General features: G+C 35.0%; 1 protein-coding gene across 10 annotated transcripts in view; it reads left to right on the top strand.

The window, feature by feature from the left end:
• LOC128869205 (serine/threonine-protein kinase WNK1) overlaps positions 1 to 11,230 on the top strand; it is a 309,715-nt gene extending 298,485 nt beyond the window's left edge. For 2 of the 10 annotated variants that reach the window (XM_054111724.1, XM_054111726.1), the window contains one exon: positions 7,777 to 11,225. In XM_054111724.1, the coding sequence (XP_053967699.1) occupies positions 7,777 to 7,907 (131 nt within the window). In that variant the 3' untranslated portion in view covers positions 7,908 to 11,225. Of the gene's footprint in view, positions 1 to 339; positions 478 to 1,723; positions 5,100 to 5,166; positions 5,221 to 5,269; positions 5,704 to 7,776 lie in introns of those variants that run through there. The other 8 variants (XR_008455232.1, XR_008455234.1, XR_008455233.1 and 5 more) reach the window with 8 other exon arrangements.
• Positions 11,231 to 11,791: the final 561 nt, after the last annotated feature.

Consider the following 11,791-nt stretch of genomic DNA (forward strand, 5'->3'; position numbering starts at 1 on the left):
TATTTAAAATCTTCGGTTTTGAAGTTTACCGACTGCGTCAATAACGCAGTCTTTGCTCTTGCGAGTCGATCGATAATAAAAAAAAAACAGTTTTAATTCGTTTTCTTTTGGAAGTTACTTTATTGAACTGTAATTATCGACTGACTACAATTTATTTTTGGTTACTTAAATAACTTATTTTCATGTTGTTAAATAACTTATTTTCTTATTTTTCGTTTCGAATTTCTTTCCTTATGTTTCCCATTTGATTGGAATTGTGGTTGGCGTTTCATGTGACGTAACCTTTGTGGTTGGCGTTTCATGTGACGTAACCCGTGTGTAATGCTTCTTGAACGACAGAAAAGAAAAGGTTTTCTCCATCGCTGATAACCTTATGCGTCGAAAATGTTGGAGCCTGCCAGGTGAACCAAATTCATCGACAACGATAAAAAATATTCATGTTTCAAAGGATATGTTGTGCATCTGATGGGATCAGAAGGGTGTCATCTATTATGAGCTCCTTAAACCATCTGAAACCATCACTAGCGATCGTTACCGACTGCAGCTAATGCGTTTGAATCGAGCTCTCAAAGAAAAGCGGCCGGTTTGGGACGGCAGACATGACAAACTGATTTTGCTGCATGACAACGCCAGGCCACACGTTGCTAAATCGGTCCAGAATCTGAATTAGGAAATCTTGCCCTACCCGCCATATTTCCCAGATATTACACCTTCGGATGACCATCTGTTCCGATCAATGCAGTTAGCCCTTATTGGAGAGCGGTTCAATTCTTACTAGAGCATCGCAAACTGGCTCAATGAATGGATCAAGTCAAAAGAACTCGAATTTTTCGTCAGAGGAATCTGTGTGCTGCCTGAAAGATGGAGTAAAATTCTAGCTTCCAATGGCACATACATCACATGTATTATATAATTGTTTAAATAATTCGTAACTTTGGCTAAGAAAGAACGAGAACTTATTCCCATACCCAATAAAGAAGCAATTCGATTGAACGGAGCGCTTTTATTAGTTCTTACTTTGTGCAAATTTCATAGTGATTCTACAAATCGTACAATATCTAAAAACACTCAGGAATATAAGCGCGTTTACACTGCAACTAAACACAACTTGTCCTATCTGTGAGTTCAAACTTTGTTTTCCAAATATAAATAAAAAACACAAAAAAAAAAAATGTGAACGCATAAATGGCTGTGGAGCGCTCTCCTCCCGAAGATAAGTATCGCTCACCAGCACAAATGCAACTAACAAGTGCCAACTGCGGCTCTAATGTTGCACTTTCGGCAAGAGAAACACACAATAAGTTATCAGCTGTACCACCTCATCTCGCAATCGCCGTCAATTCTATACCCACAACTCCTCTTTCGTGGATTGAACAATCTCGAACTCCAACTGATTTGATCAACATTTCTCATCCCACCACTTACGTGGTAGCTCATACCAGCGCAACAACAAACACGACAGTTAAAACATCAGCATCAACAATCAAAACTACTACTACAGTCTCTTATATTTTCTCTTACTCGCCAATTATGCCTACAATAATAAATCGCGTAAAAAATAGCCAATATATCAATAGATATCAGATATTTATGGATTTTTTTAAACATAAAAAGTTAGAGGGCTCAGGAACTATAAAAAATATAATTTTAAGTTGCATTCAACCATACCTGCAACCTGCAGTAGATGGATGTGCCTAATTTGTCGGTAATATTGTATTTTCAGTCTAACATCGCAAAACCGCGTACAAAATGCATCTACACAAAACAAAAACGTACACTGCCCAAGTAGCAGCTAAGAAAGTAGTAGTAGCGCACCAGAAGTAGCGCTACCTGGAGTACACATGAATAATTTCGCAAGTAGAGCTCCGGCAGATTCCAAGTTTTCTGCTACTACTTCAACTACAGAGAGTCTTCACCCATAAATTTTACAAAAATTATACGAATTGGGACTATTTTCGTAAAATTATGGCACAAAGCCTTAACATTAAAGTCCCCTTAAGGGGTAACACCACTGTAGAAATTTCAAAAAATTGATTTTTTTTTTATAAGCTTAAAAAATTCTTTGAACCTTTTAAAATACAGAACAAAAAGTTTTATACGTTACCGAAGTTTATTTCATAAATATTTTAAGCTTTTAACCAAGCGTTAGTGACTGCTACCTAAAGACTTCTCCAAATTTCCAAACTTTAAACGCGTTTTTCTCAAAACACGTTTTCTGAAATTGGCACGCAGCATAACTCAAACAATTTTAAATATTTTTAATCAGTTTTTTCACTTCTTACCTTCTTAAGAGAAGAGCGTAGGGGATTTTTGATAGATTAATTTAAACGATTGTTATAATTATTTAAGTTCGGTTTTTTTAGTCCAAAATAGAGTTTTTTCCTTCAAATGCTTGAATTCCACAAAAATAAATATTTTTTAAATCCCCTACGTGTTTCTCTAGCTATTCTTATCTAGATTAAGAAAAAAAATGTTTCTTTGTTCCAGATTAAAATTTGCACCCTCTGTGCTGCGTGCCGCGGAGCTCCTTCAAGAGAAACCACATTACAAAAATATCTCCAATGCCGCCATTTTGTAAAATTTTTCGATAAAACTTTGTAGTTTTGTATTTTAGTATATAAGTAATAACTTCCCAAATCAGAGTGATTGTTTTCCCTTTCCTTCTATACAAAAACATTCTTTAAAAATCGTGTTTATTTTACGCGTGTACAGTGGTGTTACCCCTTAAAGAGTAAAAAAAGAAACAGAATATGTGTATGTATAGAAATGTAATAATATACTTAAATGACAGTATAGTGTATGCAATAATAACTTCAACACCTATAATTGAAATGAGTAACAACAACATTCGACCGCCGTAGCGGAATGGGTTGGTGCTTGACTACCATTCGGAATTCGGTGTAAGTTGGTTCGAATATTCGTCAAACATCAAAATTAAGAAAAAGTTTTTTCTAAAACCGGTCGCTCCTCGGCAGACAATGGCAAACCTCCGAGTGTATTTCCGCCATGAAAAGTTCCTCATAAAAAAATATACGCCGTTCGGAGTCGGCTTAAAACTGTAGGTCCTTCCATTTGTAAAACAACATCAAGACGCACGCCACAAATAGGTGGAGGAGCTCGGCCAAACATCCAAAAAGGTTATTAGGCTGTAACAATAAAACAGGTACATAGAGTAACAAATAAAATACTATCAAAAATTGATTAAAGGAATACCTGAGTTGCTGTGTATCTTTATTTAGTGAAAGCTTTTGACGACGTGTAGCACAAGGGACTATTATTTAAACTTAAACAGTATTTTCCAATGAACTACTATCTGATACTGGCAAGCTATATAGCAAACAGATACTTTGACGTAAAATATGGAGACAAATACTCTAATATTCAACTCATGGAAGCCGGGGTATTTCAAGGCAGTGTACTAGAGCATGTGTTGATATATCCATGCCTGCAAGTTCCAACATGATAGCAACTTTCGCAGAAGATACCATTCTATTAGCAGCTTATAAAACCAAACAAGTTATAGCACATTTTGGACTAATCTTGAAAATGGTTTAATGCTTGGTATACAAATCAATAGTGACAAAACAATTTATGTAGTTTACTCTAACAAGAAAGGGAATACATACGAATCTGACGATAAACAAATCACAAATCCTGATAGACATAAAGGTAAGATATCATGTTGAAAAGAAATGAGGTACAAACCAGATTCCGACAACTACATTGGCTATTTGGCAGGCACTCGAAACCTTAATATCAATACAATGCAGAAATCCTCCGTAAACGCAGCACAAATCATATTATCAGTTTAACGAATCATACAACTCCCATCAACAGAAAGCGCAAACTCCAGGTGGCTCAAACGACCACCAACACCAATTCAGATGATAACTAGAAAAATTTAAAATTATGTTCTTATACATACATTACAAACTCGCACAATTACTAAACCAAAATGTAACATTCATAATGATTAATATTATGAAATCCAAGTGGAAAAAAAAATTATTTAGTGTCATAAGACAGGTGTAATTAATAAAGGAACAAAACAAAGAAGTTTTAGTAGCATCCCTGTCTTTACGGAAGACGACAGAGAGTCTGGTATCAAATAACCCCGCAACAAAAAAATCAGCTTTTAGTCACGTTTCCGCAATAAAAAAAATGTCATAGTCCAGTTGTGAACTCAAAGACGTGATAGCTTTAGATTTAGTTTTTAGACTTAAGACTCTCCACGTGTGTAGTGTGTATGCCTCGCGCGGCATACGAAAAGTAGTAATCGCCCTTATCGGGAAGTTTGCCCGGAAAACATTTCGCCCGAAATGTTTTTGTTCGGGCGAAATTTTTTCGCCTATCGGAATCACTTCGAATCAGCTGATATACTCTATTGTGAATTGATTGCGAACAAATTATTTACTTTCTATTGTGCTAATTTCGTAAGCAAGCGTATATTTCCTTAAAATAAAGTAAAAATATACCTCAAAATTTTCTAGAAATATGTATAGTATTGCGCTTAGGTTATTATTGAGCGAGCGTGAAGAAAATTTGAACGTGAAAGTGCTCAGGAGGCGATTAAGGGACAATTCCAACCCTTTGGAGCTAAGTGATTCAATGTGAGATAACAAAAAATGCTAATGGGAATTTGCAATACTAACTTAATTTCTTATTTTTTAGGTTTCGGCAATATTACAGGCTAAACAAGCCGGCATTTAAGTACTTGCTAGATGTCCTTACTAACTCCTTGCCACCATTGAAGCAGAAATTCGGAATTCTAGCTATTGAGGGCATGTTTGCGATTTTTTGCAGAAGGAGGACATCAAAAAGGCGTTGGGAAGGACCATGAAGTGGGCCTAGCTCAATCTTCTTTCAGTGAAGTACTGACAGAAGTGCTGAGTATTTTCGAGCTACTACTTTGTCCACAATGGATAAGTTGGCCCACTTTAGTTGAACAACGCCAAATAGCACACGAGTTTTTTACAAAATACGCAATGCCAGGAGTTATAGGATGTGTTGACGGAACACACATTAACATAATATCCCCTTCAAAAAACATTCATCAATTTTACAACAGAAAAGGCAAATGCAGTTTGAACGTTATGCTCGTAAGTACTATATTCGTAATTAAAGTTAAAGTAAGAAATAAATATGTATACATAAATGGCTTTTCAGGTATGCGATAGTAATCTGAAGATTTGCAAACCCACAACATAGTTTGGTTACTAGGTAACAGATTAAAACCAACGAAGAGCATATATAATTTCTAACTTTTCAGGAGACGCTGGGTACCCGCTAGAGCCGTGGCTACTTACTCCATATAGAACACCAGAAAACAATTCAGCTCAGGCCAAATTTATTGAAGTACACACACGTTGTCGAAATATAATCGAAAGAACAAATGGTGTTCTAAAAAACCGATGGAGGTGTCTGTTAAGCGCTAGAGAGTTGTACTATGCATTTGTAAAGTAATATTTGCATTCATTACAAAAGTGATCTACATTTTTCTAACCCATCTGTTAATGAAGAATTCAATGATTTCCATGGCAGATAATCAACAAATTGTCGAAGTCAACAGTAACTATCTGGCAGAAGGTCAGCGCATCCGTACAGATATTGCAAACACTTTTATTACATTAAATATTTTGGCAGATATGAAAAATTAGCTGTGCCAATATTTTAGTTCGCCACTGTATTTTTAAAATAATTAAAATCAGTCTTACTTAAATTATTTTTAGTCTTTAGATTGGCGATTTCGCAAAATTTCTATTTTTAGTTCCTTTAATTCTAACGTCCTTCGATTAGTTGCAATTAGGTTTTCGATTTTTATTTTACGCAACTTTTCCAATTCTAAATTATGTCTTTCCATTTCATTTAGTTTTTTTTTCATTTTGATCGGATAAACGTTCTAATGTAAGATATATATTTTTTTGTACCGCATTGCATTTCCTTATTGTGCGTCTTTATCTCTTCCAAAGTTTCGCCTACTTTAGTGCATAGTTCTTGTTGTGTTTCCAGCTCTTTTATGACCAATTCACTACTTGTTTGCTTTTTGGGCTTCGTTGCACTGTTTGGCTGCTTGCAGCTCTTTGGTGAATATTCGCTTTCATGCTGAGGAACAGGAGGTTCACTAACCCACGCGCTACTACCAGGAACTTCTTCATCCAAAACAACAATTTCTGACAAGTCTTCCGTATTAGGATTGACCCTTTTTTTTTGCAGGCAAACCATAACATTGGGAAGTTTCAATGCCATCAACAGATTCTTTAATATCTAGCAGTTGGTATATTGCCCTTTCTGCACTCGAAAAAGTCTGTGTTCTATTGGGTCCGCCTCCTGTTCCTCTTTCATACATTTTGTTGTGTGAAGCCTTCTTGTATACGTAGCGTTTTTGGTTAGTCCATACCTAGTCAATAGATAGCTTGTGAAAATAATCAGGCTTTATAAACATAACTTTTTACCTTTTTCCACTCAAACTCAGTCTTAACAGGCGGGCCTACGCTATTTAACGCCAAAGTAAGCTGCTTCCAGAATTCGGCCACCTTCTGGCGATTTTCTTTCACAAACCCTCTTGCAATATCTGGGTTTTGCAGCATTTCATCCAACAGCCTCTCAGATTGCGATTTATTTATTGATTTACTGCTAAAAATAAGAGTATATTTATTTAAAAAATGTCTATTGCTTAAAAGAAAAAAATACTTACATTTGAATTCTTTCGTGTTCGCCTGCAAAACAAAAGTGAATAAATTTCTGTTTCCCGCTCGTTCATTTCGCCCGAATAAAGAGCTGCTAATAAGGCGAAATATTTTTGGAACATGAAAAATACTATGCCGATAAGGCGACCAAAAAAAGTGAAATTTTTCGGGTGAAAATATAACTCGCGATAAGGGCGAATATTAACGGAGTAGTAGTAGTAAGATTAGAGAGCGAAGCAGGATAAAAATGTGAATTGTTATTGTCACAAGCCAATGCACTAATACCAGCACTGCACTAGCGACAACAGCGTAAGTGGAATTAACGGCAGCAGGAGAACGGAGAGCCTTAGCTTAGCAACAAAGCTTTGTGCACCAGCAGCACTGCAAATATCAGCATTGGCAGCAGCAGGCGAACGATGAGAATTGGAACTAACAGTGCGACCAGCAGGAATCGAGATAAATAGGTTGTGTAAGCTTAACATCAGAATTAATTTTAAGCGTCACTGTGGTGCCAAAACCAATAAATATATCTTTTCAGTGTGTTAACTTCGGCACCCGACGATGCATTCATACATACGTACAATCATTGATTGTTACAGTTGCTCATAACATTTTATGAGTTAATAGCGCTAATGGTGTTTTAAAGATGTCGGCCTTTTGTATTTAAATAACGTGAAACTATAAGACTCTATCAGTTAAGATTTTATGTATCCGATGCATGATGCATATCTAATAAGTATAAATTTAAAATAATCATCATTGAATGAGCAAGGAATAAGGGAATAATAAAAATAATAGTAATATATTAATAGTAGTTAATACTAATAATATATAAATAAAAATAATGATTATTAATAATAAATAAATAACAAAAATAATAAATAAAGAAATAATATTAAATTTTTATTGCCCAATCATGAATAGTCTGATTTGAAGAAATATGTGTTGTTATCGAACTTGAGCACCTTGGCTCGTCTCGACAGAGTACAGATTTGCTGCTAATATTGTATACTTATTTGCCGCGCATGCTTTAAACGTTTCCTTATACGTATATTGGCCTATACTTTTACTTTCTATATTTTATTTACAGATTTGTCAAACATTCCGGATAGTTCATTGGCAACATTAGTACAAGTTCTGTCACAGTTTAACTCATTTCAAGAGAGGCCTTCGGAAGTGGTAGTCAAAGAAGAAAGATTACCACCAGTGCAAAGTGAGTAATGTCTATCTGCAACCGTCCTTCGATCTTCGAACACCACTCTTGAAAAAAATGGAAGTGAATGAATCCAGCAGTGTAAAATATGTACATACAAAAAATATCTACAATATTAGAAAATACTTCATACATACCTAAAATATATGGTAATATATGTTGATAACATATTGTAGAACTCTTGTTGTTAACCCTTAATTTATAAACTATTTTTCGACGTTTTAAATTAAACTCATTTCGGGAAATAACTAGAAATGTAATCAAAATATTTTATTGCATAATTTTTTATATCTTTCCCCAATGGATCTCCAAAATCTTAAAAACAATCTCAGCATGAAGCGACGGAAAAGTTACAAGTTACAAGAAATATGTATATGCACAGCTAAATCCAAATGGTTTATTTCCTACATAGAGTCCACAGCACGGTTATTTGTTTTGAAAAGTACTCTTGTTTTATTTAGGGCTCTTGTTTTATAATGAAATTAATTAAATTGGATGTTAGTCAAACGCTTATGTAGAGTACAATTTTGAAATTATCAGGTTTTTGTCTGAAATTGAACTAAAATACTGAAAGTTTTTGAAAACAAATTACAGTCTTGGAACTTTATAAATTCCTTTACCACCTTTTAGTTTCTTAGTTCAGCGTATACAGGGTGTGCACAGTATATCAGGACAACTTGAAAGTAAAATAAATTACCTTCATTTCCAAAAAATTTAATGAAACTTCACGATTTTTTTTACACAAAATTAATTATATAATACAAAAATATCTATAAAATCACTCAATGAAATTTCAATTAACTCCAATAACCTCCCCGAACCGGGTCCGGAAACCATTGCATGCCCGAATCAAATAACGGTATTATGTGAATTGCAGCCTTAAGAGGAGGTGTTATGCTGTTATGAGGATGCTTATTGGTTGCACGGTCAACTGCGCCCCTGACGTAGTAATCCAGTAAATTATATCTGGGGAGTTAGGCGGCATAAATTCCGTGTTATGTATATATATGGGACGTTCCATGTCAACCGGTACACTAGCCGGTCCAAAATTCTATGGGACCGATTTTGAAGTCCAAGGTCTCAAAATGATCGTCTGAATGTCCACTATTGAAAGCCGTCTGGCCCATTGAGAAATTCAATATGGCGTCCAAATTATGGCGTCTAAGGTGACTAAAAATTAGAGTTTATTTAAAATCTTGTGTGCTCCTAAGAAAACCAGGAGCAATGAAAAAAAAGTAATACTGATTCTTTATGTTCTTAGGGTCGCAGATTACGATTTCGGAAGCAGATTTCCAAAATTCAAAATGGCGGATCCAATATGGCGGCCGAAAATATTAATTTATTTCGATTTGTTTAAAATGTATTTCTAAGGGGTTTTTGGGGTCGCTGATTACGAATCTGAAGTCAGATTTTTTAAATTCAAAATGGCGGATCCAATATGGCGGTCAAAAATAAAAAAATTATTTCGATTTTTTTGAAACCTGTTTTAAAAAGGTTTTTGGGGTCGCTGATTGCGATTCTGGAGTCATATTTCAAGAATTCCAAATAGCGGATCCAATATGGCGGCCAAAAATAAATATCGTTATAAAATAAAAAAAAAAATAAAATAAAATAATTTTCATTTATAAAAAAAAAATATATTTAATTATTTGCTAGCTATTTTAAAACTTAATCCAAATCATTTGGATAAACAATATTTTTTGTTTTTCCATTTTGAGCATAAATAAACAAACGGCTGGGGGTACCGACTCTGGAACAGGCAACATAAAGTTGGCCATGTGAAAAACATGATTCCTCCAAATTCACACCACAAACGTTAAGTGTTTGCCCTTGAGCTTTGTTGATGGACATCGCAAATGATAAACGCACAGGATATTGTAATCGTTTGAATTCAAATGACATATCAGTTGGAATCATAGGGATACGCGGTATTAAACAAACTTCTCCTTTTGATTTCTTCAATCAAATTTGACAATACATTTTTCACTGCCAATCTGGTGCCATTACACAGTTTTGGTGGATTAATATTTCGCAATAATATAATCAAACAACCCACTTTCAGATTCAAGCAATGCGGTGGCATACCACCCGATTCTAATGAATTTAAAAATTCAGTTGGATAATTCATTGCCTCATCTTGATTCATAGCACTGTCAATTGATTTATATGTCGTGACTACACCTGGTAGTTTTGCTTGAATTTGAAAATTAATGGTATTGATATGAATGTTCTTCGGTGCTAAAATGGCGCGTTCTCTCAACCAATCATGATTTCTGTAATTCTGAAAAATATTTGGAAAACACATTCAATCAATTCATCTATCGATTTCATAATTGTACAAAAATTGTTCGGTACAGTAATCAATCCGTTGGTTCTGTCAATTTGTATTTTGCCATCACCAATTTGTAACAATTGTTTTGAAAACTCATGGGCAGCTGGATCATTTTGTAGGTGAATACGCATATTAATGTTCAGTGGCAATTTTTGTACATATCTCCAAAGAACTGATGACTTCAAACAGGCATTTATTTCATCAGCAGGAGTTGACCGAGGAATGACAGGCAATGTTTGTCGAAAATCCCCTGACAGTAATATCAAAGCACCACCAAAAAGCTGTTGGTTACCACGTAAATCTTGCATTGTTCGATTAAATGCTTCTAGTAATTTTTTATTCGCCATTGTACACTCATCCCATAAAATAATTGACGTTAATCGCAGAACTTTTGCCATAGCAGAATTTCTTGAAATATTGCAAGTTGGAGTTTCAATCACCTGTACATTCAATGTCAATTTTAATGCAGAGTGTGCTGTACGACCACCTTCTTATAATGTAGCAGCAATTCCCGAATATGAAAGTGCCAATGCAATTTTCTATTCCGATCGAATAGTGGCTAAAATCAGTGATATAACGAACGTTTTGCCTGTACCACCAGGTGCATCCAAGAAATATAACCCACCTGCATTATTGGAAATGGCTTGCATGATTATGTCATATACATGTTTTTGCTGAATATTCATTTTGGTTATATTCGATTGTACAAATAAACGCAAATCATTAGAATTGAATTCCTGCTCACGTTGCAATTCACGATCAAACAGATCATGCATGCCACGATTTGGTGCGGTCATACCCAATTGTACTTATGTTTTATTTACAATCCGCAGACACATATCTTCAATTATTATCAAAGCTTCGTTGTACATTTCCAAAGTTATCAACAAATCAGGATTTCTTGCATGATGACGCATACGAATTAAAATATCTTCTGCAATATTATGTTTATATTTGTTTCATAATTCAAGTGGATTTGATGGCATACATGTTGATAATATAACAGCATTCGTATTTGTTGAGGATGAGCCGAAATAGATGCATCATGAAGTGTTGAATCCCAATGTGCATCATCCTCCAACAAATGCAAAAGTTGGCATGCTTCACGGTATTTTCACACAAATGACCGTTGACTGTTCTCAATTCTTGAAATGATTTTGGGCCATTCACGTTAACTAATAACAATCTCAAATAAAAACACTCAACATTGTTTGGATGTACTGTATATATTCTGCCAATCGCATCTGTTTGGAAAATTCCAGGATGTCCATGAACTGCTGTTCCTTGTTAACGTCTTTGAAATTTTTTCGAAGACACATTCCATGTGTAATACTGAGGCACTTCAGAATATAACAAAGTTATCGCAAATGTATCAGTTTTGCATAATTTGAAAAAACCTGTTAACGTAGTTGCTGGGGGTTGCGCTGTTCTTTCCAACAAATTTGCTACATTAAAATAAACACGTTGGCCATTCTCAAGATGCACAGCCAAGTGAACAACCGCAGGATGTCTTTCGTGCATTGGAAACGACATAATCCTCCAGACAGCTTCATTGCTACT

Source organism: Anastrepha ludens, chromosome X (assembly GCF_028408465.1).
Source record: "Anastrepha ludens isolate Willacy chromosome X, idAnaLude1.1, whole genome shotgun sequence".
NCBI lineage: Eukaryota > Metazoa > Arthropoda > Insecta > Diptera > Tephritidae > Anastrepha > Anastrepha ludens.